This window comes from Bos indicus, chromosome 4 (genome assembly GCF_029378745.1).
Source record: "Bos indicus isolate NIAB-ARS_2022 breed Sahiwal x Tharparkar chromosome 4, NIAB-ARS_B.indTharparkar_mat_pri_1.0, whole genome shotgun sequence".
Taxonomy (NCBI): domain Eukaryota; kingdom Metazoa; phylum Chordata; class Mammalia; order Artiodactyla; family Bovidae; genus Bos; species Bos indicus.
The window spans coordinates 107,432,602-107,460,208 of record NC_091763.1 but is presented as its reverse complement, the minus strand read 5'-3'; the positions used below and the strand labels follow the sequence as shown (position 1 = coordinate 107,460,208).

At 44.5% G+C, this 27,607-nt stretch overlaps 1 protein-coding gene across 4 annotated transcripts in view; it reads left to right on the top strand.

Annotated features, from left to right (window-relative positions):
• Positions 1-27,607, top strand: part of TCAF1 (TRPM8 channel associated factor 1) — a 51,326-nt gene extending 23,719 nt beyond the window's left edge. For 3 of the 4 annotated variants that reach the window (XM_019959235.2, XM_019959236.2, XM_019959234.2), the window contains 8 exons: positions 2,234-2,867; positions 15,209-16,203; positions 16,465-16,562; positions 17,831-18,044; positions 18,359-18,598; positions 20,086-20,423; positions 22,187-22,437; positions 24,849-27,607. In XM_019959235.2, coding sequence (XP_019814794.2) covers positions 2,248-2,867; positions 15,209-16,203; positions 16,465-16,562; positions 17,831-18,044; positions 18,359-18,598; positions 20,086-20,423; positions 22,187-22,437; positions 24,849-24,858 — 2,766 coding nt within the window. In that variant the 5' untranslated portion in view covers positions 2,234-2,247 and the 3' untranslated portion in view covers positions 24,859-27,607. Of the gene's footprint in view, positions 1-2,233; positions 2,868-15,208; positions 16,204-16,464; positions 16,563-17,830; positions 18,045-18,358; positions 18,599-20,085; positions 20,424-22,186; positions 22,464-24,848 lie in introns of all 4 variants that reach the window. The other variant, XM_019959237.2, reaches the window with a different exon arrangement.

The window sequence follows — 27,607 nt, the reverse complement described above, 5'->3', positions numbered from 1 at the left end:
GCCATCCAGCCATCTCATCCTCTGTTGTCCCTTTCTCCTCTTGCCCCCAATCCCTCCCAGCATCAGAGTCTTTTCCAATGAGTCAACTCTTCGCATGAGGTGGCCAAAGTACTGGAGTTTCAATACACATACTTAAATAGTTACTCTTAATCAAGTAATTTTAAGCAAAGATATATATACACACACACACACACACACATATATATATGTATAATAAGTAATTGATACTCATATACATATAAATATATATATATTTATATATATATGGGCTTCCCTGGTGGCTCAGACTGTAAAGAATCCACCTGCAATGCACGAGACGAGGGTTCTATCCCTGGGCCAGGAAGATCCCCTGGAGAAGGGAATGGCAACCCATTCCAGTATTTTTGCCTGGAGAATCTCATGGACAGAGAAGCCAGGGGAGCTACAGTCCATGGGGTCGCAAAGAGTCTGGGTGACTAAGCACACACGCATGCATTTATATGCATTTTATATATATAGTAGTTTGTTGTTTAGTTGCTAAGTTACATCTGACTGTTTTGCAACCCCATGGACTATAGCCCACACAGTGTGTGTGTGTGTGTGTGTGTGTGTGTATAAAATTACTCTTAATCTAGTAATTTTAAGCAAAGATATATATACACATATATCTGTGTGTGTATATATATATATATATATAATATACTTTAGATCAAGTAATTTTAGGCAATAAAATAAATAATGGAAGGGCACTTAACCAATGCTATTCCTTTCATCTTCAAAACAATCCTGTGTGGTAGATGCCATTTTTCCTACTTAATGAATGAGGAAACCAAGTCTGAGAAGTGTTGCCTGATCTCAGTTAATAAACAGCAGAGCTGAGATTCAAACCCAGACAGCCTAACTCCAGAGCCTAAGCGTGTATTAATAATTGCTTTGCCATCATACCTTGAGTGAGACAAGGAAAAAGAGGTAAGGGCCAAAGATAAACACCTAAGGAATCTCTGCATTTTCAGAAGAGGGAAGGAGAGGCCAGGAAGGAAGCGGTTCAAGAGGTTGCAGACCATGAGCCTGGCCATAAGTTTAGAGGTGGTAAGAGCCTCGGGGACCAGGGAGCAGCATTGTCCAGAGCCACTGAGTGGTCAGGGAGGATGGTGAGGACTGGTTGTCCTGACTGTTAAACAGTCTGTCCATGAGGGAAGTGCTTCAGTAACGGGCACATAGAGGAGGTCAGAGTGCAGAGTGACCTTAAGCAGGGAGCTAAAGGTGAAGAAGCAGAGGGTTTTTGTGACTGCACATCCATCGACATATACACCTTTTGCGGCTATGTCTGGGTGCAAGTAATAATCTGCTATCAATTCATAATGTATTACTTTCTGCTTTTGGTTTTCTGGGCCCACGCTGAGATTAATATGATCAGTGTGAGCGCCGAGTGGGGTGGAGCGGGGGTGGGGAGACAGCGCGCTGCACCACTGTGTTGCTTTCCTGTGGTTGCTGCAGTAAAGTGCCACGAACTGAGTACCTTAAAACAACAGAAATGTATTCTGTAGCAGTTCTAGAGGCTTAGATGTTTGAAATCCAAGTGTTGACAGGTTTGGTTCTTTCTGGAAGTTCTGAAGGAGAGTCTGTTTCATGTGTCTCGCCTACCTCTGGTGTTCACCGGCAGTCTTTGGCATTCCTTGGCTCATTGAGACATCACAGAGACCCTGATACCTGCCTACATGTTCTCATAGCCTGTGTATCTCTCCCTGGGTACCTGTGTCCCAATTTCCTCTTCTTTTAAAGGCTCCAGTCATTAAACTGTGTGCTTAGCCACTCAGGCATGTCTGACACTTTGCGACCCTTTGGACTGTAGCCCACCAGGCTTCTCGGTCCATGGGATTTTTCAGGCAAGAATCTGCAAAGACTCTATTTCCAAATAAGGTCATACAGGTACTGGGAGTTAGTACTTGAACGTATGTCTTTGGAGACACAGTTCTGCCTTTGTTCTTAACTCCTGTTTGTTTCCTTCTGTGACGGAAATGCGTGGAGCTCACTTAGTTTGACAGTAAGAGTGTTAATGGACAGGGCACAACAGGGTCTCCTGGGTTGGAGACACCGACAGCCTTGAGTGCTTGAGTGCTTGAGTCTGTTCACAGCATCGGTCTCATCTGCTCAGTGGGAAGAGCTGCCCCAGCTAGGGAAGAGTGAACTGCTTGGCTCGTTTGTTTGTTTACCGATTCTTCACCAGGCTGAGTCTTTGCTTTCCTCTCTGCAGAAGCCGGTCCAGCCATGGCGACTCCGTCTGCTGCCTTCGAGGCCCTTATGAATGGAGTGACAAGCTGGGATGTCCCCGAAGACGCCGTCCCGTGTGAACTGCTTCTTATCGGAGAAGCCTCCTTCCCGGTGATGGTGAATGACATGGGCCAGGTCCTCATCGCGGCCTCCTCCTATGGCCGAGGCCGCCTGGTGGTGGTGTCCCACGAGGACTACTTGGTGGAGGCCCAGCTCACTCCCTTTCTCCTCAACGCAGTGGGTTGGCTTTGCTCTTCCCCCGGGGCTCCCGTGGGTGTGCACCCCTCCCTGGCACCTCTGGCCAAAATCCTGGAGGGCTCTGGAGTGGAGGCAAAGGTTGAGCCCGAAGTGAAAGACTCCCTGGGCGTTTACTGCATTGATGCCTACAATGAAACCATGACTGAGAAGTTAGTCAAGTTCATGAAACGTGGAGGAGGCTTGCTTATTGGAGGCCAAGCCTGGGATTGGGCCAACCAGGGCGATGATGAAAGGGTTCTGTTCACGTTCCCAGGGAACCTCGTGACCAGCGTGGCCGGTGTGTACTTCACCGACAACAAAGGCGACACGAGCTTCTTTAAAGTCTCTAAGAAGATGCCCAAGATCCCAGTCTTGGTGAGGTGAGTGCATTAGCCCACGGGACGTTGGTCCCAGATTAAAAAGCAGACGCATGGCTTCTGTCTTCAGGCTACTCCAAGGCTAACAGAAGAGAATTTGGCATTCAAACATAGATTCATCATAAGTCAACCAGAGTGTTAAAATACCCTGAGACACAGGAAGGGCAGGGTCCCTTGTTGCTGCTACATTTTCAGACCAGATTACTTAGCTCTTGGATGGGAGAAACTCCTTAGTAACCATTGTGTCCCCCAGCATCTAGCTTATAAAATGTATAGTGTAGTGTAGTAGTGTTACTCGCTCAGTCATGTCCCACGCTCTGCGATCCCACAGACTGTAGCCCGCCAGGCTCCTCTGTCCATTGGATTCTCCAGGCAAGAGTACTGGAGTGGATTGCCATTCCCTTCTCCACAGGATCTTCCTGACCCAGGGATCGAACCCGGGCCTTCTGTGTTGCAGGCAGATTCTTTACCATTTAGCTACAGGGAAGACCTAGTAAAATGTATATATTGCTGAATCTCAGGGTTGGCATGACTGATCCAGGAAGGTCATAGGTCAAGGTTGCTTGCAAATGAAATATAAGGAAAAGGAAAACAAATAAAGTCTAGAGAGCTTTCAGAAAAGTTTTGAAATATCCAACCAGATGGGATTAGGATGGAAGTAAGAGCTAGAGAGTGTTGGAGAAGACTCTTGAGAGTCCCTTGGACTGCAAGGAGATCCAACCAGTCCATTCTGAAGGAGATCAGCCCTGGGATTTCTTTGGAGGGAATGATGCTGAAGCTGAAACTCCAGTACTTTGGCCATCTCATGCGAAGAGTTGACTCATTGGAAAAGACTCTGATTCTGGGAGGGACTGGGGGCAGGAAGAGAAGGGGAAGACAGAGAATGAGATGGCTGGATGGCATCACTGACTCGATGGACGTGAGTCTGAGTGAATTCCGGGAGTTGGTGATGGACAGGGAGGCCTGGCATGCTGCGATTCATGGGGTCGCAAAGAGTCGGACACGACTGAGCGACTGAACTGACTGAACTGAAGAGCTAGAGAATTCAAAAGCTGAGATACAGAAAGGTGGCACATCTTTAACCTTAGAGATGACTTTATCTCTGGGAGCAAAAGACATGATGATGGAGAATGAAGGAGGCAGGTGATAGATTCAGGGACAGGCTTCATGGAAAGTTCTTTGAGGACATCACCCAACCTGTTCCATTCACATTGTCCTCCAGCACCTCATACAGTATTGAACATGGTTAGTAGGTGCTCAGTAAACACGTATTAGATGGATGATTGGATGGATGAAGAAAGAGATGAGAAGCTGGAGTAGTCCTAGCAGTAGAAAAATCACACCAGGCCATGCCTTATATTGTACATGAAAACTCTCAGCATCCTTGGAGCAAAAAGCATAGGTATTTCTGATGGGTGCAGAGTGAGGTGAGGGTGGACTGGGTGAGGAGGGCACACCAGGTTTAGTATAGAGACTTTGGGGAAGATCTGTGGCCTCTCCTTGGCATGGCACTCCTGGAACACCCCACAGCTCCATACTCACATGTGCAGTGAGAAAAGAGTTATTCAGAGACACAGAGATTGATCAGGTTGATCAAACTTCTGCTTACAAAGATCTCCATTCTAAGGAACAGCAAGGTAAAACCTGAGCCTCATTCCATTAACAGCATAATCCCCTTTAGTTAAGTTAGTTTCCTTAAAAGATGTTTTTCTCTATCAAAATCATACCTGTTTTTTCTTTGGTTATGCCTGTATCTCTCTGAATCTGAAATTTTTTCCTTTGTGGTTAAATCATGTGTGTGTGTGCAAAGAAGTGGACCCACACATTTCAAACCTGTGTTGTTCAAAGGCCAGCTGTATTTTTGAATTATGATTATTCTTCATGGCATACTATTTTAAACTACTTTTTCAATATTGCTGGATCCCTTACTTTCTAATTTTTATTTTAAAATTATTAAATCATAAACCCACAATGTAACTGTTTTCATCTCTTTCCTATTCATTCATAATTTTATACCCTTGTCATCTTAATATACATGCTGTTTTGAATTCTGCTCATACACATTTTTCATTCTGTGTAATTATTAAAATTATAAAATAGATTACATTTTATGTAATCTTTAAAAATATAAAAACAATTATATATAATTACATTCTGTGTAATCTTTAAAATTGGCATTTATGTGAATGCCAATATATACCTCATTTATTTAATCATTTGGTTTCTATTGAAGCTTTGGATCTTTCATCAGTCATCTTGTAACTATGTAATACTGTATTACATATCGTCAGTTCATTTTAGAAGTATCAGACAACACTAGACACCAACATGCTTCTATTAGAATTCAGTAACAGAGGTTCTTTCCATCACTGGCCATCAAGTTCACATTGAAAGTCCCTGTGGATTTAGTTACTCTGCCCAAATGTCTTGCTATTTATTTTTAAACCCACATTTGAACATGCAAGTGTGAATTAAGATAGCTTTGACTTTGTTACTTGTACATTTCTTATTAAAATACATTCTAAATAAGATCTTAGGGTAAACTTTCTAAGAGTAAACTGTCCACAGGCCTTATCAAAATGAATCAAATTTTCAACAGAAGAAATTACTACTTTTATGATCATAAAAATAAAACCCTAAGTGATAAAGCCTTATGATCCACTTTTAGCCTGGTAAGAACACCCACAGATGTCAGGACACAAGCCTCAGAGTCACTGCCCTTACTTCCTGCCTAGAAAGCACCATGGTCTCCTTGTAGGGTACTAGCCACCACGTGGCAGGAGGAGAAAGGGACAACAGAAGATGAGATGGTTGGATTGCATCACCATCTCAATGGACATGAGTTTGAGTAAGTTCTACGAGCTGGTGATAGACAGGGAAGCCTGGTGTGCTGCAGTCCATGGGGTTGCAAAGAGTCGGATACGACTGAGCAACTGAACTGGACTGAAGCCACCGTGTTGCTGGTATGACCACACCCCCAGACTCTGTTCGATGAGCAATGTCTACTCTTCCTTCTACTTATCCTCACTGGCCTCCACTCTGCCTCCAGCTCTGAAGGCAGTGGCTGTTGTACTTTGTGTGCAGAGCCACCTTTCTATTATGCATTCATTCAAACAAATACTGGGTCCACTGTCATAAACACAGCCTCATTTCAAGACTCAGGATTCTAGTAAGAGATTTCATATCTACTTGGAAAAGCACCGTTTTAGTGGAGGCCAGCTTTTGGTTCAGTTCAATTTAGTCACTCAGTCATGTGTGACTCTTTGCGACCCCATGAATTGCAGCACGCCAGGCCTCCCTGTCCATCACCAACTCCCGGAGTTCACCCAAACCCACGTCCATTGAGTCAGTGATGCCATCCACCATTTCATCCTCTGTCGTCCCCTTCTCCTCCTGCCCCCCATCCCTCCCAGCATCAGGGTTTTTTCCAGTGAGTCAGCTCTTCACATCAGGTGGCCAAAGGATTGGAGTTTCAGCTTCAACATCAGTCCTTCCAATGAACACCCAGGACTGATCTCCTTTAGGATGGACTGGTTGGATCTCCTTGCAGTCCAAGGGACTCTCAAGAGTCTTCTCCAACACCACAGTTCAAAAGCATCAATTCATTGGTGCCCAGCTTTCTTTATAGTCCAACTCTCACATTTGGTGGCTCAGATGGTAAAGTGTCTGCCTACAATGCGGGAGACCCAGGTTCGATCCCTGGGTCGGGAAGATCCCCTGGAGAAGGAAATGGCAATCCACTCCAGTACTCTTGCCTGGAAAATTCCATGGACAGAGGAGCCTGGTAAGCTACAGTCCATGGGGTTGCAAAGAGTCGGACATGACTGAGTGACTTCAATTTCTTTCTTTCTTTCACTTTCACTCACATCCATACACGACTACTGGAAAAACCATAGCCTTGACTAGACGGACCTTTGTTGGCAAAGTAATATCTCTGCTTTTTAATATGCTACCTAGGTTGGTCATAACTTTCCTTCCAAGGAGTAAGCATCTTTTAATTTCATGGCTACAATCACCATCTGCAGTGATTTTGGAGCCCCCCAAAATAAAGTCAGCCACTGTTTCCCCATCTATTTGCCATGAAGTAATGGGACGGGATGCCAGGATCTTACTTTTCTGAATGTTGAGCTTTAAGCCAACTTTTTCAATCTCCTCTTTCAGTTTCATCAAGAGGCTCTTTAGTTCTTCTTCACTTTCTGCCATAAGGGTGGTGTCATCTGCATATCTGAGGTTAATAAGTTCCTAGATAATGTCTGTTGCTTGCTCTAAAACCTTGAGCAACAGGTAAGTCTCATCTTTAAAGCAGGATTAATAATGACTACCTTTAAGAGTGGTTGTAAGAATTCAGTGAATTAAGAAACATGTTCAAAGTACCTGCTGCTGCTACTGCTAAGTCACTTCAGTCGTGTCCGACTCTGTGCGACCCCAGAGATGGCAGCCCACCAGGCTCCCCCGTCCCTGGGATTCTCCAAGCAAGAACACTGGAGTGGGTTGCCATTTCCTTCTCCAATGCATGAAAGTGAAAAAGCGAAAGTGAAGTCGCTCAGTCGTGTCCGACTCTTAGCAACCCCATGGACTGCAGCCTACCAGGCTCGTCCACCCCTGGGATTTTCCAGGCAAGAGTACTGGAGTGGGTTGCCATTGCCTTCTCCTCAAAGTATCTAAAATGCTTTGTTTTGACATTAGCCTTCATGTTATGGTATATAAGCATATGAGGTCATGAATATCGTTTCCAACCATTGAGATATACCTGGCATCCATCGTTATGCTGCTTTGCCCCAAGTCATGTGTTCTACTCCAGTTGTATAAGCTATTGATATTTTAACTGATACTTTTCCTATTTCCTCCATCAAACTGAGGCAGCAGCAGCAGGACCAGCTGCCATGTTTTATCCTCTTTATGCATTTAACCAAGCAAGGGCTAGACATGGAATTGGCATTACCAATAAAGAGACTTATGCTGATTAAACATATCATTAGATAATCAGTCTAAGGGAGGTTCTGGGAGACTCAACCACAATAGTTTGCTCTATTTTTGGATAAGAAGGCCCTTGTCCCATTTTAACACAAATCTCAGGCTTCTGTTAAGAGTTCTTGTTCTGTGTTTGTTCATTCATCCATTCATTTAGGCCAGCATTTTTGTTGAGTATATGCTGTAATCTCAGGCATTATTTCTTATTTCAAGAAAATTATTTCCAGAGATCTGAGAATCAGAAGTGCAGAAACATCTCCAATAACCAGCTTGGAGGAAATACAAAAAACAAGTACCTGTTGTAGGAAGAAGTCTGTGATATCTAGGTTCAGTAGAACTCAGAAACCTGAGGTTGCAGCTAGCAATTTACGCACCGTGACTTAGCGTGTGCTTTCCACTCTCTTTCTCTCTTTAAATGGAAAGTACTTGAGTATAATAGAAGGTCCTTGACCTCATTTCAGCTATTACTCCATTGAGAATGGTTTTCAGTCTTCAGTGATCTGTGTATATTCACAATCATTAGAGATACAGAGAAAAGAATGTAGAACAACAGTCATGCTTTGAAATGTCCACATGCTCCAAATTCCTTGGCTTGAAAACACTCCTATGAAACCTGAACTGGCAGACATTAGAAATTGATGCCCAGAGAAGGCAATGGCACCCCACTCCAGTACTGTTGCCTGAAAAATCCCATGGACGGAGGAGCCTGGTGGGCTGCAGTCCATGGGGTCGATAAGAGTCGGACACGACTGAGCGACTTCACTTTCACTTTTCACTTTCATGCACTGGAGAAGGAAATGGGAACCCACTCCAGTGTTCTTGCCTGGAGAATCCCGGGGACGGGGGAGCCTGGTGGGCTGCCGTCTATAGGGTCACACAGAGTTGGACACAACTGAGGCGATTCAGCAGCAGCAGCAGCAGCAGAAGTTGATACCATATATAGATAGATAGATAATCTCCACTTCATTTTGAAAGATAGTCAAGGGATATTGTATATAAAACAGTCTTTTGAATTCCAGATTAAGAAGATTTCAGAATTTTGAAACTTGACTATCTACGTGAAATAAGTAACCTGCCAAATTACTGAAGATAATCAACATGAATATGAGTCCCCAAGTAGTTCTGAAAATAATTGAACTCAGGTCTCCTGCATTGCAGGCAGATAAAATATCTGAACAGATATTAATAAACTTATTTGTAACAAGGATCCACAAGTCCTTGGAAGTCATTGCTAGGATAGATAGAATGCTAACTGCCAACGTTAAGTCAGGTCATGACCCAGCAAGGTGGGGTGAACATACATACCTACCAAACCTTGTGCTTCTTACTACATTCCTAGCCATTTATAATAAAATTGTATTAACTGGTTCTCACAAAACTAGAAGTTTTTAGAGAGTGAATTCAAGTGGGAAGATGTGCCACTTTAGAAAAGAAATTGCTAAATCACAATTGAGTTTTCTTTTCCTTTTTGTAAACATTTTCCCTTCTGCAATTTCAAAATAAATGCTTACTGGGAAAAAAAGAAATAGTCCCAAAGGATGAAAAGTAAAAAGTGAAAGACCTTCGTCCCCCACCTCTGCCTCCTACTAATTCTTCTGTCCAGAGGTAATCACTGCTTATAGTTTGCACTGTGTCTTTTTTGATACTAACTCTATATGAACTCTTTCAGAAATAAGAGGAGAGGAAAGTTTTTGTAGTTTGATTTATTAAACCAGTATTTCTCTGATATTAAAGCCAAAGAAAGACATTGTAAGACAAGAAAACTCAGAGCAATGTCCCTCATGAACATAGATGCAAAAATTCTTAATAAAATATTGTAAATAGATGATGATATGTAAAAAGGATAATCAGTTCAGTTCAGTTCAGTTGCTCAGTCATGTCCGACTCTTTGCGACCCCATGAATTGCAGCACGCCAGGCCTCCCTGTCCATCACCATCTCCCGGAGTTCACTCAGACTCACGTCCATCGAGTCAGTGATGCCATCCAGCCATCTCATCCTCTGTCGTCCCCTTCTCCTCCTGCCCCCAATCCCTCCCAGCATCAGAGTCTTTTCCAATGAGTCAACTCTTCACATGAGGTGGCCAAAGTACTGGAGTTTCAGCTTCAGCATCAGTCCTTCCAAAGAACACCCAGGGCTGATCTCCTTCAGAATGCACTGGTTGGATCTCCTTCCAGTCCAAGGGACTCTCAAGAGTCTTCTCCAACACCACAGTTCAAAAGCATCAATTCTTCGGCGCTCAGCCTTCTTCACAGTCCAACTCTCACATCCATACATGACCACAGGAAAAACCAAAGCCTTGACTAGATGGACCTTTGTTGGCAAAGTAATGTCTCTGCTTTTGAATATGCTCTCTAGGTTGCTCATAACTTTCCTTCCAAAAAGGATAAGACATCATGACAAATAAGGCTTGTTCTAGGACTGCTTGGCTGGTTTAACATTCAGATATCAAATTAATTCACAGTTTATTTTCTTAATGCAAAATAAATGAGAAACATCATATAATTCAATAGTTGCACACAGACAGAAAAAAAGAACTGACAAAATTCAATATCAAATCATGATAAAATTTCCACAAAGCAGAAATAAAAGGAAACTGCTCAGTGTGATGAGTCCTCTTTGAAAAGCGGATAGCCAAGAGCATACTTTCTGGTGAAATACCCTCAGATTGAGAACAAAGCCAGGAAGGATATTTTTATATAACATTGTACTTAAGTTTCTAGCCAGTGCAGTAAGGCAAGTAAAAAAGCATAGAGATTAAATTTAAGAAGCACACCTATGTTTATTTGCAGAAAACATGATTTTCTATGTAAAATATTCTTAAAACTGCAAAAAAAAAAAAAAAAAAAGCCACTGTAATAATTGAGTTTAGCAAGGTTTCAGGATACAAAGTCAATATACAAAAATAAATTGTATTTTTATATAGTAGTAATTGATCATTGAAATTAAAAATACAATATCTGTTAAGACAGGGTCCCACATCATGAAATACTAGCAAATAAATTTAACAAAATGTGTCACACAACATGTATGCTGAAAATCAAAAAACATCACTGGGAGAAATTAAATAAAACCTAAAGAAATAGTGAAATACACCATGTTGATGGATCAGGACACTCAGTATTTTTAAGATGTCAATTTTTCCCCAAATTAGCTATTCAGTCCAATCCCAACCAAAGTTCAAACTGGTTCTAAAATTAAATGCAAGTGAAAATAACTAACATAATTTCCAAATTTACTGGGAAGCTTAAGTGATCAAAACACTGTATAATAATTGTCAATCTTCTGTTATCACCTCTGATTGGAGGTCATAATTAGAATGCTTTCGTCACCCCTAGAGAGTAAAAGAACAGGGAAACCCGGCATGCTGCAGTCCACGGGGTCGCTAAGAGCTGGGCACGACTGAACAATGGACAACAGAGATAATGAAAGATTCCACTCTTGGTTTCTTTCAGTGCATGTGTGGTTTCATTTGTAAAATTTATATCTCTGATACATTTGAAAATTTTACTATGTATTTGGGTGACGTATAGGTCCAGTTCCTCTTTTCCCAGTAATATAAAATGCCACCTTTTATTATACATTAATACCCATGTTTACCATGTTGCCTTTAATTTTTTAACAAATGTACATTTTTCTGTCTGAGTTGACAATTAACTTGTTTTTATAATCTACCTTTTCACTCAAAACAAGAATTCCATTTCTCCCATCCTTACACTTTTCTGTGCTCACTCCTTACTACCCAAGTTTTGAAATCATCTGGTTTTCTGGTTGTAATTTGGTTTTGCCTTAGCTTTGTTTCTTTGTTCGCTTTGTTTTTAATATTGTGTCTCCTATTAATTCAGAGTGATTTCTTGCCAATCACATAAAATATCACAAGAACTTTATCAGCAGTTTTTCAGCATTAGTTATACAGTACATGGGCACTTTTGCCCATCACTGCTTCGTGTAGACAATCTGTTCCTATATTGTATTCATTTTTGTTTTTCTAGACCTACAGCGTAACCTCAAGTCACTTCTCTGAAAACCTTTAGTGAGTGGTGAGTTTCAGTAATCCTTTTGACACTTTCAGTATTCCCTATGCAGTGAAGAGTCTTGCTGCAGAATATTTTCATTGCACTGAAATACTATTTTTAGGGCACTGATTTCACTTTTTTCTTTGTAGTAGTTTGGTTTTTGCTTTCCCTTGTCCTTTGAAGCTCATAAACTTGCTATGAATTGACCAGACCTTCTCTATTTCATTTATACGGATTTGCATTCATATAATCAGTTCAATTCAGTTGCTCAGTCATGTCCAACTCTTGGTGACCCTATGGACTGCAGCACACCAGGCTTCCCTGTCCATCACCAACTCCCAAAGCCTTCTCAAACTCATGTCCATAGAGTCGGTAATGTCATTTCATTCTAAAAACTCAGATCTTTTTTTCAGCACAAAGAAATTTTCATCAAATTAAATGTTTATTTCTTCTTTGTTCTTTGCTTTTAGAACTTCTTGCTAGCCATTAGTCTTCTTATCTATCCTTCATTTTCTCTTAATGAATCACTTCACTCAACCTGCCTATTGGTTTATTCATAGTCTTCAGCTATATCAATACTTATTTTTCTGCCCTTGTATTAAATAGGATTGTCTGTTTGGCAGTTATATTTTTATTCTGATTATTAACTTTTTATAGCAGCCTGTCTCCTTTTTTTTCCTGCAGAGAGATAATGTATCTCAAAACTTTCCAATGATATACAATATTTATTTAGGACCTTCTCCAGTTATCACTTATTTTGGAGGGAGTTGGTTTTCCCTTTGTTTAGATTGGTGCTTATATTTCATGCTATTAATTTTCATCAAATATTTTTGATTTCTGTTTAAGTGTTAAATGGCATTGAATTTCTAGATTGGTCATTATTGGTTACTGAAGTACATTTTCTCAGGACAAATGATAACCCCTGTTGTTTTTGTTTTCTTGATCTTCTCTTTCACTTATGTGCAGTTCCAGATTCTTCTTTTCTCTTAGGTTTCTGATCAATCTGATTTTGTTTGGTTTATCTTTCCTATTAATACCTCCTGTCCCAGTTTGCTGACTGCACCCTTCTTGAAATCTAGTACTATCATGGTTTTATTCTTTTTTATGTAACTTTTGTTTCATTTCAAAACAGAGAGGAACAGGAAAAGTCAAAATCCACTTCAGGTTTTTTAATGAAACAATCATTTGTCTTCCCCTGCACATAAGTTGTGGCTGTTGGAAATAACAGACGAAATGACGATGTCCCAGCCTCATCGGTGAGCAGGACCTCACCTAGGGTCCTGCTGATGAAGCCTACTATTGACACAGTGTCTGGGTCTCAACTTGGCACATTCAGTGTTTCTCATTTTGCTGTAACAAGCTAGTGTATAAACCTTAATGCCAGTGTAGATCACCTTTTCACTGACTACACTTGTAAGACAGTTAATTGCTTGAAATTATGAGCAGAACTCATTATAAGAACTAAAACACTTTGTACTTAATTTTGTATGTATAATCTTTGTATATATTTAATTTGCTGATTTTATTATATATGTATTATTAATATATATTAATATTAATTGGGTTTCCCTGGTATCTTAGATGGTAAAGAATCCTCCTGCAATGTGGAAGACCTGGGCTCAATCCCTGGGTTGGGAAGATCCCCTGGAGGAAGGCATGACAACCCACTCCAGTATTCTTGCATGGAGAATCCCCATGGACAGAAGAGCCTGGTGGGCTACAGTCCATGGAGTCACAAAGAGTCAGACACAACTGAGTGACTAAGCACAAATTATTATTAATTATATACAATAATAATTTTATTTATTAATAGACAATATTATATACAATATAATACAATTATACATTGTATTATATATTGTATTGTATTTTATATATTGTAGATTATATATGCAAATATATTCTATACAATGCAAGTATCTATATACAATAATTATATTATTATTAATATATATAATAAAATCAGCAAATTAAAGATATACTAAGATGTTGCTGGAGAAATATAAATGCCACAAAAAATAGACCACCCTGGCTGCTCTATAAAGAAAGAATGACTTCTTTCTTTAGGCAAATGATCACTAGAAGCAATATTGTAATCACAAGGTTGTCTGGTGATTTTGGAATCAGAGCAAAAACAGCTGGATGAGTGGTTTTAATGTTAGTGCTTCAAGGAGCTGGAGAGCCATCTTGTAGGGTGATGCCTTTATCTTCAGGAAAGGTTTGGGCCTGCTAAGAGGACTGTAGTTTCCCCATCAGTTAATTACAGCTCTGCCAACCACAGAGAGTACAACACAAATACTACAGACATGCCACTACCTGACTCCCCTTTTTCAGTGTTTCCTTACAGCTGCCTCTGACCATACAGTCACACAATCAGTGAGAGGGGCTTAACTAGCTCTGGGATCTCAAGCTTATAGAGAGAGATCACTCTACCTCGTCACCTTCATAATCCCACTGTCTGGGGCTGAATCCCCATTTTGGGGTTATAGGCGTCCTGAAGCCTTATAGGAGTTTGTTACCCTTAGATTAGAAACAGTTGAGGTTTCCCCAGTGGCTCAGCAGGTAAAGAATCTGCCTGCAATGCAGGAGATGCAGGTTCAATCCCTGGGTCAGAAACATCCCCTGGAGGAGGAAACGGCAACCCACTCCAATATTCGTGCCTGGAGAATCCCATGGACAGAGGAGCCTAGTGGGCTCCATCCAAAGGGTTGCAAAGAGTCAAACACAGCTGAGCATGCACACACACAGAGACAGAAGCAGTTGGTGATGAGAAGAGCCTTATAGCATGGATATGTGTCACTTCTGTTGGGCCAGAATGAATGTATGGAATTCTGGGTGTAGACAGTCAGTCCTCTTGTGTTCAAGTAACAAGAGGGTCCTATAAGAGTTGAGGCCAGTCAGCTCCTTGCCCAGCCTTTTGGGATACTAGTGGTTCTTCACTCGAGCCACTAACGAGAACTCAGCTGTTTGCTTTATTTGCAGAAAGCTAGTGGCATGAAATTATAAATAAGCCCCCTTAGCAGAATGAAACCATGATTTCTCCTTCAGTTCTTCATATAGTGCTTAAAAGACTGAACAGACACTTAAATCCAGACTATTTAAGATACAATATTGAGTAAACCCAGCAGGACTGCTTTCAAGATTTTCTTTGGCAGGTTAATACACAGAGAAGGATAGAGCAGGATCAATCTGTGGAGGCCCTCTGTCTTCCCTCCAACAAGTCTCCGCACCCAGGGAGCTCAGGTCTGTCCTAGCTCTCTCGCAAGAGCTAAAGATGATATTAGTAAGTCTGCCGCTTGCTACATGCTGGGTGCTGTGCTGAGCGCTTTGTAACAGAGAACACGTGTGTCTTTTGCAGTTGTGAGGATGATCTCTCCGAGGACAGAGATGAGCTCCTGCACGGGATTTCTGAGCTGGACATCACCAATTCGGACTGTTTCCCATCCCAGCTGCTAGTGCACGGGGCCTTAGCCTTTCCCCTGGGGCTAGATTCCTACCACGGCTGTGTCATAGCGGCTGCCCGCTACGGCCGGGGCAGGGTGGTCGTGACCGGCCACAAGGTCCTATTCACCGTGGGTAAACTGGGCCCCTTCTTGCTCAACGCCGTCCGCTGGCTGGACGCGGGCCGCAGAGGCAAGATCGTGGTGCAGACGGAGCTGAGGACTCTGAGTGGGCTGCTCGCCGTGGGGGGCATAGACACCAGCATTGAGCCCAATCTGACCAGCGATGCCAGTGTCTACTGCTTTGAGCCCGTGAGTGATGTAGGAGTCAAGGAGCTGCAGGAGTTTGTAGCCGAAGGCGGGGGCCTGTTTGTCGGAGCCCAGGCCTGGTGGTGGGCCTTCAAGAACCCAGGCGTATCCCCTTTGGCGCGGTTCCCAGGAAACCTCCTCCTCAACCCCTTTGGCATTAGCATCACCAGCCAAAGCCTCAACCCGGGGCCCTTTCGTACTCCCAAGGCGGGGATAAGGACCTACCATTTCCGCTCCACCCTGGCTGAGTTCCAGGTTATCATGGGCAGGAAGAGAGGGAACGTGGAGAAGGGCTGGTTGGCCAAGCTGGGTCCGGACGGCGCGGCTTTTCTGCAAATCCCCGCGGAGGAGATCCCCGCCTACATGTCGGTGCACCGGCTTCTAAGGAAGCTGCTGAGTCGCTATCGGCTCCCGGTGGCGACCCGTGAGAATCCCGTCATCAACGACTGCTGCCGGGGTGCCATGCTCTCCCTGGCCACGGGGCTGGCTCACTCGGGAAGCGACCTGTCTCTATTAGTCCCCGAAATTGAAGACATGTACAGCAGCCCCTATCTGCGCCCCTCGGAATCTCCCATCACCGTGGAGGTCAACTGCAACAACCCAGGTGAGGAAGGAGGGGTAGATGGGAGCGGGGCAGGTGGGAACGTGGGGGGATGACTTCCGCAGCTCAGCTGAGGTCTCGTCACCTCCGGGGCCATCTCCAGCCTCTGCCGTGCAAATCTCAATGAGGACGAGGTTGGGGTTTTAGGGAATGCTTGGAAAATGAGAGCCAGGGAGGCAGAGCTGCTGGAGGGACTCTGGGAGCAGGCTTCAGATGGAATTGTGTCGGGTAGGATAACGCCTGCTCTTCCCTGACTCTTGGCAGGCACCAGGTACTGCTGGATGAGCACCGGGCTCTACATACCCGGAAGGCAAATTATTGAGGTCTCCCTGCCTGAAGCTGCCGCCTCTGCTGACCTGAAGGTAAGGCATGCCCCATCCCCCCACATAACACAGAAGCCAGATGCTCCTGCTTTCATAGTCGGCATCTTATTCAATCCTCCTACACACCCTACTGGCAATGTTGTCGTTTAGTCTCTCAGTCGTGTCCGACTCTTTGCGACCCCATGGACTGTAGCCCACCAGGCGCCTCTGTCTATGGAATTTTCCAGGAAAGATGACTGGAGTGGGTTGCATTTTCCTCCCCAGTTGGCAATAGAGGGCATGTACTTCTGCCCCTTTAGTTGCTTAGGATGAAACAGCTAAGGGGCAGAACATCTAACTGATTGGTTTAAATGTATGGATTTGATACATTTCAGAGCCCCAGGGCTCAGCCCTGACCAACTTCTGGCTCAAGTCTTGTGCTTTTAGCTTAAATGTCACAGGTGGGAAGAAGAAAGATACCAGATGGATGGTGCCCTAAAATACAGTGGCATCTAGTAAATCTCAGTTCACATTTCATCCCGTGTACATCTCACACGGAAGCATGAGGTGCTACACACTCAGGCTTCTTCCCTGGGACGTCACACACTTGCCCCGTCCGCTCCGGCTCTGTCACTTTCACACACACACACACACACACACACACATCCTATTTGCAAAATTCAGATACCGTCCTGCTCTGTCCCCCTTGAGGGTCATTGTGATGGTTAGCATCTATTTTGTGCCTGTATGTATCCTGGAACTTGTTTAGCATAAACCCTGGAAAACAGTCCCAGGAAACCTCTGAGGACAGGGGTCACTCCACTGGCCCAGGAACAGGGGCCTTGGAGAATAGGAAGAATGGAATCAATCCTTCACTGCATCAGCCCGTCACACTGCTTCCTCCTGGGCCTTCTCTCTGGTCAGAAGGCAGGATGCCCTCTTCCCATTCCCAAAGCCAGATTCACTCCCAGGGAACAGCCAGCCTAGGATTCTCTGTTACAGAGACACCAAGGGACTCTGTATGGGAGTGGCTCTCCCCACAATTAGCATCTGCGTCATACCTGGTGCCCCTCTGGTCTGCGTCTCAGCAGGACCCTTAATAGAGCTGTTTGACCCCTTGCCAGTAGATTAACAGAGTCTGTTCCATACAACCTTGAGGGTGGTACAATTTCATGGGTTTCGAACACAGGGCTTACAAATGGTGGGATGCTTGGACTTAGCTGGGGTTCCTGGACCCATGACCCTTCCTGTCCCCCTGTCCTGGGCACTTTCCCCTTCTGCCCACACGTGCCCCAGGGTCACACTCCTCGGGGATCTCTCTGCTCCAGATACAGATTGGCTGCCACACCGATGACCTGACCAGGGCCAGCAAGCTGTTCCGAGGCCCCCTGGTGATTAACCGCTGCTGCCTGGACAAACCCACCAAGTCCATCACCTGCCTCTGGGGGGGCCTCCTGTACATCATCGTGCCTCAGAGCAGCAAGCTGGGCACCGTGCCTGTCACCATTAAGGGAGCTGTGCGTGCTCCCTACTACAAGCTAGGTGAGTGGATGCCTTGGAGCGAACCCCAAAGCACAGGGAGAGCTGGGGGTGAGGAGGCCCTCTGGGGCTGCCTGGTGTAGGAAGAGAGAGAGGTTTGGACTGGCAGAGGGAAGGGAGGTCTGCTTCCTTAGATTTGAGGCCAAGGAGATAAAGACCAAACCACATCACATCCCTGGGGCCTTTGTAGAAGAAGGTTAGAGGGGTATGTGGTTATTGATGGCCTTGGTGTTCTCCTCCTGGAGGGGTTCAGGCGGTATGCATTCATGGGAGGGACTTGGGAAAGTGAGTTTCAAGCCCTGTGGCCTGTCTTCCAGGGGAGACAACCCAGGAGGAGTGGAAGCGGCAGATCCAGGAGAACCCAGGTCCCTGGGGAGAGCTGGCCACAGACAACATCATCCTGACGGTGCCGACCGCGAACCTCCGCACCCTGGAGAACCCCGAGCCGCTGCTTCGCCTCTGGGATGAGGTGATGCAGGCCGTGGCCCGATTGGGGGCCGAGCCCTTCCCACTGCGTCTGCCTCAGAGGATCGTTGCAGATGTGCAGATCTCAGTTGGTGAGTGCCTGGGGCAAACCTCTGTGCATGCTGCCCCTCGGGGCCTTGCTTTATCAGGTGGCACTGGTGGGACAGAACCAGCCTGCCAGTGCAGGAGACGCAAGAGACGCGGGTTTGATCCCTGGGTTGGGAAGATTCCCCTAGAGGAGGAAAAGGCAATCTGCTCCAATATTCTTGCCTGGAAAATTTCATGGACAGAAGAGCCTGGTGGGCTACAGTCCATGGGGTCGCAAAGAGTTGGACATGACGGAGGTGACTTAGCACATGCGATGTAATCCTTGCTATTTAAATAGAAAGGGAAAAAATACATTAAAAAGGAGACTTGGCTGTCTCCCCCAGCAAAACATCAGAAACCCCCTAAGTGTCCAACAGTTACAGGATGGTTAAGTAATGTACTTTCGATGGACGCTAGGAAGACATTTAAAGAGATATTTTGATGGCATAGGAAAATATGATGAGATTAGTTAGTGAAAGTCGCTCAGTTGTATTCAACTCTTTGTGACCCCATGGACTGTAGTCTAGCAGGCTCCTCTGTCCGTGGGATTCTCCAGGCAAGAATACTGGAGTGGGTAACCTATCCCTTCTCCAGGGGATCTTCTCAACCCAGGGATCGAACCCAGGTGTCTAGCATTGCAGGCGGATTCTTTACTGTCTGAGCCACCAGGGAAGCGTTATGTGGCACATAAAAAGCAGGCCCTAGAACCATATGTACATGAGTCTGAGCAAACTCCGGGAGATGGTGAAGGACAGGGAAGCCTGGCATGCTGCAGCCCATGGGGTCACAAAGAGTCGGACACGACTGAGTGACTGAACAACACACAACTGTATGTACACAGTATGTTAAAATGTGTAACAGTTTTAGTCAGCATGTCAAGAGATCTTATCCAACAGTGGAAATGGTGCAGACCATAAGGGCTGGGCTTTCACAGGCATTCGTCAGGGGACTTTAGGGAGTGGAGAAAGATAGCAGAGGGCCTCTTCCTGGGTCACAGGGGTTGGGAGAAAGCATTGAATAAAGGGCTATTTGCCAGTGGGTCAGGAGGCCTGAAAAATGAAGAGCGTGTGAAAATTAAAGAACCACGGAAATCGCCTCTGGACTCTAGTGCCCTTGGCGTACTCAGATGATCACTGTAAAGAGGTGCCAGCCTGGACAGCTCCACATGTAAATATTGAAAAGGGGAACCACTAGTTCTTAATTTTGAGGAGAAGAGTATAATGACGGGTCCACGTGGACAGGGCACTCTCAGAGAAGCAGAAAAAAATTGAATAGTAACGTGAACAGTGATCCCAAACCTGCCTCCATATCTATAGCCAGTCAGAGTGAGGACGAAAGCACTCTTACAGAATGAGGAGATAAGGAGAAAAGCCTGGAAGGGTCTGGGTTTGCCTTTCTGAGCATTCTGGGTGTTTGGGGAGACACAGTACAGAGGAGAATTAGGTGGGTGGGGAGCGCCCTGACCCTCTCCTCCCCCTCCTGCCTTTCCCAGGTTGGATGCACGCAGGCTACCCCATCATGTGCCACCTGGAGTCGGTGCAGGAGCTCATCAATGAGAAACTCATCAGAACCAAGGGGCTCTGGGGCCCCGTGCACGAGCTGGGCCGCAACCAGCAGCGGCAGGAGTGGGAGTTCCCCCCGCACACCACCGAGGCCACCTGCAACCTGTGGTGTGTCTACGTGCACGAGACGGTCCTGGGCATCCCTCGAGGACGAGCCAACATTGCTCTGTGGCCCCCGGTTCGGGAGAAAAGAGTCCGAATTTACCTGGGCAAGGGTCCCAATGTGAAAAACTGGAATGCGTGGACGGCCCTGGAGACGTACTTACAGGTACTGGGCCAGCATCGGGGGAGTGCGGTGGGAGCCCCACTGGTGGGGGGACCCTGGGCAGACAGTATCATGGTGCCCGGGGGTCACCTCTCACTAATCTGCCCCTCACCCGCAGGCTGCGGGAGGCTCTGACAAAGTCCAGGGTTGAAGGTCCTGGTGGATGATACCCCCAGAGCATCCCTTTGCACCACCCGAAAGCGGACGTAATTGGATCAGCCGCACCATTCACCCTGGGATTGTGAAGAGATTTATGAGAGTAGGTAGCAAGCTCTGGGAGATAGTGAAGGACAGGGAAGCCTGGCATGCTGCACTCCATGGGGTCGCAAAGAGTCGGACACAAGTGAGCGACTGAACAGTAACAGAAAGTGGTAAGAAAAGTTAAAAACGGTAGAGGCAAAGGTAATACTACAAATACAGCTACTGTCATGGCTCTAAACCCAGGCATACCTGAGACTGCAACCAAACTGCTGTCTGAATAGCTCCGTGAAGCCAGCCACACTTCCGTGGGCATACATACGCATGCACAATGTGTGGGATAGGAGCTGTTTTTTTTTTTTCCCTAGGTGGGTAAACTGTCTTCTCATTATGACTCGTCTGTGCCTCAGTTTCCATGTTATAAGCAAGCCATGATTCCTCACTGGACTGGACGTGGGGGTGGCCCCTGCCTTTCAGTTATCACCCAGCACCCAGTTCCAGCCCCTCAGTCCCTGGATCCGGTCCCAGCTCACTAAGGAGGGTTTTATCACCTTGGATCCTGGAACTCAGCCTCAGGCCAACGCACCCTCTTCTGGTCCCTGCACCTGCTCGAGTTCTCACTGTTGACCCCCTCCACCACGAAAATGACAGGGAGGCTGCCAAGAGACTGCTGTAACCCTGTGTTTGGAGAGAACTTCCTCCTCGGTGAAGTTGAGTTGAGGTTGGAACTGCTAATGTCCCTCTGAGCTCTAATGGCGGTTCCAATGGCACCGAGATGGCAGTCTTTACCTAAAATTCTGCCTTACTCTTAACTCTAGAGACCCAGACTATAGATGGTTCAGCAGGTTAAGAATCCGCCTGCAGTGCAGGGGACACAGGAGATGTGGGTTTACTCCTTGAATTGGGAAGATCCCCTGCAGAAGGAAATGGAAACTCCCTCCAAGTATTCTTGCCTGGGAAATCCCATGGACAGAGGAGCCTGGCAGGCTACAGTCCACGGGGTCACAAAGAGTCGGACACAACTGAACACAGGACACACACAGACTATATATTGTCCTCTGCTTCTCCTGGACTCACTGTTTTTCCTAAAGACCATTTGGTCACCTTGCAAATTGATAGAGACCTCCTGTTAGTGCAGATTATGTCAGGGTTGCGGTGGCAGTCCCCAGGTTGTGGGGGTTTAACTTTACAACTGTGAGAGACAATGGATTTTTGCACTTCAGCCAATTTCAAATCTTCATGTAATAGCCTATTACTACTTTCATAGTCTAGTGAGACAGATGAATAATGATGTTGGTGGTAAATCCTGATATTAGTCAGTGCAGTTTTGACCACTGGACTGTCATTCATTGAGGATCTGCTTTGTTTTGAGCCCTGTGCTGGCTCAGACACCCTTCTCATCATCAGAATACGAAAGTAGCCCACGAGGCGAGCAGGTGAAAGAGGAGAGGGTCAGTGATGGGTGTGAAGCTGAGGTTTAAGGGGTTAAAGGCATTCATTCACTCAGAGTGTTCGGTGGGTCTTTTGCCGATCAGATGTCTCAACCTGCTTGCTCCTTGTCTTTCCAGCTCCAGGAGGCCTTTGGGTGGGAGCCGTTCATCCGTCTCTTCACCGAGTACAGGAACCAGACCAACTTGCCCACAGACAACGTCGACAAGATGAATCTGTGGGTGAAAATGTTCTCCCACCAAGTGCAGAAGAATCTGGCTCCGTTCTTTGAGGCCTGGGCCTGGCCGATCCAGAAGGAAGTGGCAACCAGCCTGGCCTATCTGCCTGAATGGAAGGAAAATATAATGAAATTGTACCTCCTCACACAGATGTAAGGAGTGCCCAGCGAGGTGGCAGGTAGAGAGGTTTGGGGAGGTAGGCAGAGATGGGGATTCACTCCTCGACCTCTGTCTCTTAGTTCTAGCCTTGCCCTCTCAGCTCATTGCCCCTGGATCCTAGTAGCATCTCCGGGGTTGGGTTAAGGACATAAAGTGGAATCAGAAATCCTCAGGAGCGTGGCCTTCCATTTATGAGCTCGTTCCTCTGCTCTCGGCTATCAGAGTCCCTCCTGACCCTGTGCTGGGCCAGTGCTGAGAGCTTTGGCCTCTGTTTCTGTGGGTCACTATCACCCTGAGGACTCCCTGGGACTTGATTTGTTTTTATCGTTTTCCCCCAAACCTGACCATAGAACTCAATGGAAACACTAATTGACCATGATATTCAGACAGCTCCCTGAGAACTCATATATTTTGTATCTTGAGTAGTTTTCCAAAAGCTTTGAAAAGCCATCTAGTGCCATTTGAAGAGCCCATATAACCAGGGTTAGCTCTTGGGAAAGTCGTTTTATCTCTGAACTCCCATTTCGTTGCGTGTGGGGTGAGGGTAAAGATCCCTGCCTCACGGGGTTGCAAGGAAGACCTAGGCGGGTGACTCTGAGGAGTGTGGACACTGGGCATGCACTCGAAGGGGTGGTTTTCTTTCGTGCTGGTCCACATTCGCTGCCCGCAGCCCAGGAGTTAGGATTGTCTCTCACAGCTGGCCCCCTGCACCCAAGTCCTGGGTCTTTCACCAGTTAGTTATAAGACTTTGGGCAAGCTCCTCAACTTCTCTGTGACTCAATTTCCCCTTCTACAAAGTGGGATCTATTTCATAGGACTATTGTGAGGATTAAATTTTAGTACCTCTAAAAGTGACTGTACCTGGCAGTTAGTAGGCGCTGAGAAAATGCCAGCAGCCACTGTTCGTATCAGTTAACTCCCATCAGTTTAGACCAGGGCTTCACTTTGCGATGGCATTTTTACAAATGCAATGAATTAATCCTGCTCCACCCTACCCTCTACGCAGACTCAGAGGATTCTGGTACACTGCCCTATGCTCTAAAGGCAGGTCTCTGTATTCACGATGGGGATTTTCAAAGCTGCCTGGGGTTCGGTCTCCTTCAATTCCATCTCTCCAGTACAATCCCTTCTTTGATTAAGCATGGAAATCACTTGAAAAGCCAGAACGAGACCGTGAGGATGTTTGTGCTTAGCAAACAAGGAGCAGTGGTGGTGTTTGTGTTTCCGTAGTGACACAGGTTCTTCCTATTGCTGTTTGGCAGACAAAGTCTGTGTGCAAATAGAAATCTTTACTCTGGAATAAGATAACTGGATGTGGCTGACCCAGATTTTATTTAATTATAATGCATTCAGAGATTTTCTTAACTTTTCTTCCAATCTTTCTGAGAACCTCAAAATTCTTTGTAGTTTCAGCTAGAGCTGGGGCTTCAGGATAAAAGCTGTGTGCATCCAGCCAGTTTTCCTTCCTTCGTCTTTTGATTTAGTTGCTTTAAGACACTGTTTTATTTGCTTTATTAGGAACTGGGTGGAAGCACAGACAACAGGATTTGACATAGATGGTATTTTTCTTTGGATTCTTTTATTGTGTCATTTCTCAATACTAGAATTATTTTCCCTTCTCAAATATCTATCATATGGATTCTTTAAACATAGATGCTGAATATTCATTCAGCACTTAAAGTAACTGCTGTCAATTAGTGGGCTGTTGTGTATGTGCCAAGGATAGGTTGTTTCATTTAATCCTCACAATAATCTTATGGAATGGAAATTTACAGCCCCCATTTTACAAATGCATGAACTAGACTTTATGGAGATTGAGTACATTGCCTAAGTCTTTATTGCGAGTCAGTGATAGATTTGGGATTTGAACCCAGGCATTCTGATTACAGAATGAGTGTTAGTAACTACAGTGCTTTGAACAAGCAAATAGATGAGTAAATGAAGAAATGAAGCAGCAAATAGAAGGACCTTTATGTCCTTACTTGCCAGCACTTTGGCTGCATGTACTTGCTTCCCAATGGACAGTGCTGGGACGATCCTTTTAATATCAGCCCAGTCATCTGGGTTCTGGGATCGTCAGGTTTCAGTCCACCCTAGGGCACCATGAAAGTGCTCTACTAGCTTATTGGATTTTCAGTGACTGGCTATTGTGGGGTAAAGCATCTTGACTCCCAAGTGTCCCAGACCTGCTGTGTTCTCAGAAAGAAAATTAGATCCTCAGTCATTCAGAATTATTTTTATATTGATTCTTACCCTCTTTAATCCATTCTCAGCAGTATAGCCCCGGGGACCTTTTTACAAATGGCAAGTTGTCCATGTCACTGCCCAGTCTAAAAGCTTCCGGCGGGACTTTGAGTTTAAGATGATGAACTGAACATGTAAGTTTACTTCCCTCCCTCCCCAGGCCCCACTGAAACTGAAGTCAAGAAACATAAAAGAGAATTGACTCATCTCAGCAAAGAAAACTGAAGGAATTTGGTTGTAAGTGAAGAAGATCTCAGCACATTCCTGGAAGAGAGAAAGTGGAAGGCACAATAATGAAAGAGCACAGCTCCTTGCAGGCAGAATACAAGCTGATCTGGACACATAACCCCAAAGAGACTTGGGTACCTGAAAAGTCTATTTACTAAAGAATTATGTCAGTTGTGAAATTGACTCCCCTCCCATTCTACCCCAACCTGTGTGCACAGAACACAGGCAACCCACCATTGGTTTCAAGTCTGTTGTTATTGTGGTTGTTCTGTTGGTGTTGTTTGTGTAAAGGAATTGAAGAAACTGCTTGAGGAGAGGTAGGAGTTGGTGCTCCAAAGTAAATTTCTCTTTTATGGAAATAAATGAGCCCCTAGCCTATTAGCTAATTCTCTGCTGACAGCCAAGATCCCTACTCAAGTAACCAAGTGCTTTCAGTCACAGAAAGACATCCTGCAGAAGCAGACAGACCACACAACTGCAGAGGGAGCCCAAGCAACTCTATAAAAAACTGTCATATTGATTCTTCAGTGAAAATAGTCGGCTAGGAATTCCCAGACATTGAGCCTTAGGGGGAGTGGTTGGGGAAGGGACCAGGAAAGCAGCATGGATTCAAGAGATTTGAAAAATATAACAAATTCTGGGGGAAACAGAGTTAACTTGGGAAAAATGATTTAAAATATCTGTATCTTTGGAGAGATGTGAGGTGCATCTGTAAGGTTAAAAACAGGATGCTACAAAGGGAAAACCTTGAAAAGAAGAAGAAACCCTTAAACTGAAATAAGGCTGCCAAAAATATTTAGTAGACAGACTCTAAGATAAAATTGAGGGAATCTTCCCAGATGTGGAGCAAAAGGAAATAGGAAATATAAAGAGAGGGGGGAAAAAAGACATAGACAATCAGTATCTAACTGTTAGGAGTGTCTAGAAGAGAGAACATAGAAAATGTTGTGAAGATAAAAACAATTGAACAGAAATAACTAAGTCTCCAAATTGAGAAGACTCCCATACAACCTACATCTAGACACAATCTTGTGAAATTTTGGAATGTTAAGGATGGAGCAAAGATATTGGAAGTGCCAAGAGAAAAGATAAAGTTAGGTCATCATGATTAGCTCAACGAAAAAGGGATGAGAAATAGATTGGGAGATTTTTCACCAGCAACACAATGATATAGGCCAATAGAGGAACGTCTTCACATACAGAAGATCTCTGTACCCAAAATTCCATAGCAAGCCAAATGAAGGAAATTTTCTGACATGCAAGTTTTCAGAACATCTACCTTCTTTGCACTTGGAAAGGAAGTTCTCTCTCACCTGCTAAGGAAGATCTGCAGCAAAATGAAGATGAAAATCAGGAAAGAGGAAGAAATGGAAACCAGAAGACAGTGAATCTCACCCAGGATGTCTCACTCCAGAGTGACCATTATTCAACAGGAAGACTCACTGTAGAGTGACCATTAGCCAACAGGAAGACTCACTCTAGAGTGACCATTAGCCAACGGGAAGACTCACTCTAGAGTGACCATTAGCCAAGAGACCCATTTCAGATGAGAGTGCATGGTCTCAGACTCTCTGATTCTGTGCCATAGACATTATCCTTGAGAAGTTGGAATGTTTAAGAAATGGAGGAGATGCATTCTTTAATAAACACAAAGGAAAACAAAACAAAAACATGTTAAATTCAAGTCCAATTATGAGATAATGATAACAAAAATTACTCATGAAATGTAAGAAGAGACTGGATTTGTCATTGGCGGTAGGTATATTTCATTTCAAGTGACATAGGAATCATGACATTGGATATGTTTGGAAGAAAATATCCTAGCTTCTACTTTGTTGTTGTTTAGTCGGTAAGTCGAGTACAACTCTTTGTGACCCCGTGGACTGTAGCCCGCCAGGCCCCTCTGTCCATGGGATTTCCCAGGCAAGAATATTGGGGTGGGTTTCCATTTCCTTCTCCAGGGGATCTTCCCAATCCTGGGATCAAACCCAGGTCTCCTGCAGTGGCAGGCAGATTCTTTACTGCTGAGCCACCAACTCTCAGTAAACAGTATTTACAAAGCCAAAATAATGTAGATACTATTTATTGGTATTCAGTGCTCTGATCAGCCTATAAACAAAACATGAGAGGCCTAATCTTTTATCCAGAAATGAAACTGAAAGTAACCTATCTTATAAAGGGAAAAAGAAAGCAGAAAGAGGTTGAGAATTCATTGAGGGAAGAGTGGTGGAGAGAAGTGTAGAATTACTTGTCCATTCAAAATGGGGGTGAAAAGTCTACAGTTAATGGGACAAGGACTAAAGGATTAGTTACTGTTCAAAATTATAAATTAAACCAATAGAAGCATTAAAAGTGCATCTATCAAAAAATTGGGAAAGGATAGGCAGATGAAAGGTGGGAATAGCATAAGTTAAATCCTTATCTTTTGTAATGGGGAATTATTAAAGATGGTCTAAAGTTAATAAGTCAAGAAATTATTGTTCAAACATATTATTTAATGTTAGGAAGTTAGTTAACAGAATATCTAAAAATAGAAATTGTTAAATGCATCACCTCTAGGGTATGGGACTAGTATTAAAAGGGTGGAGTGGGAAACTGTGTTTTTCATTTTAAGTCCTTCTGTACTATTTAATTTTTTACCTTGTGCATGTATTACTCTGAGAAATTTTTAATAAACTCAAATAAAAATCC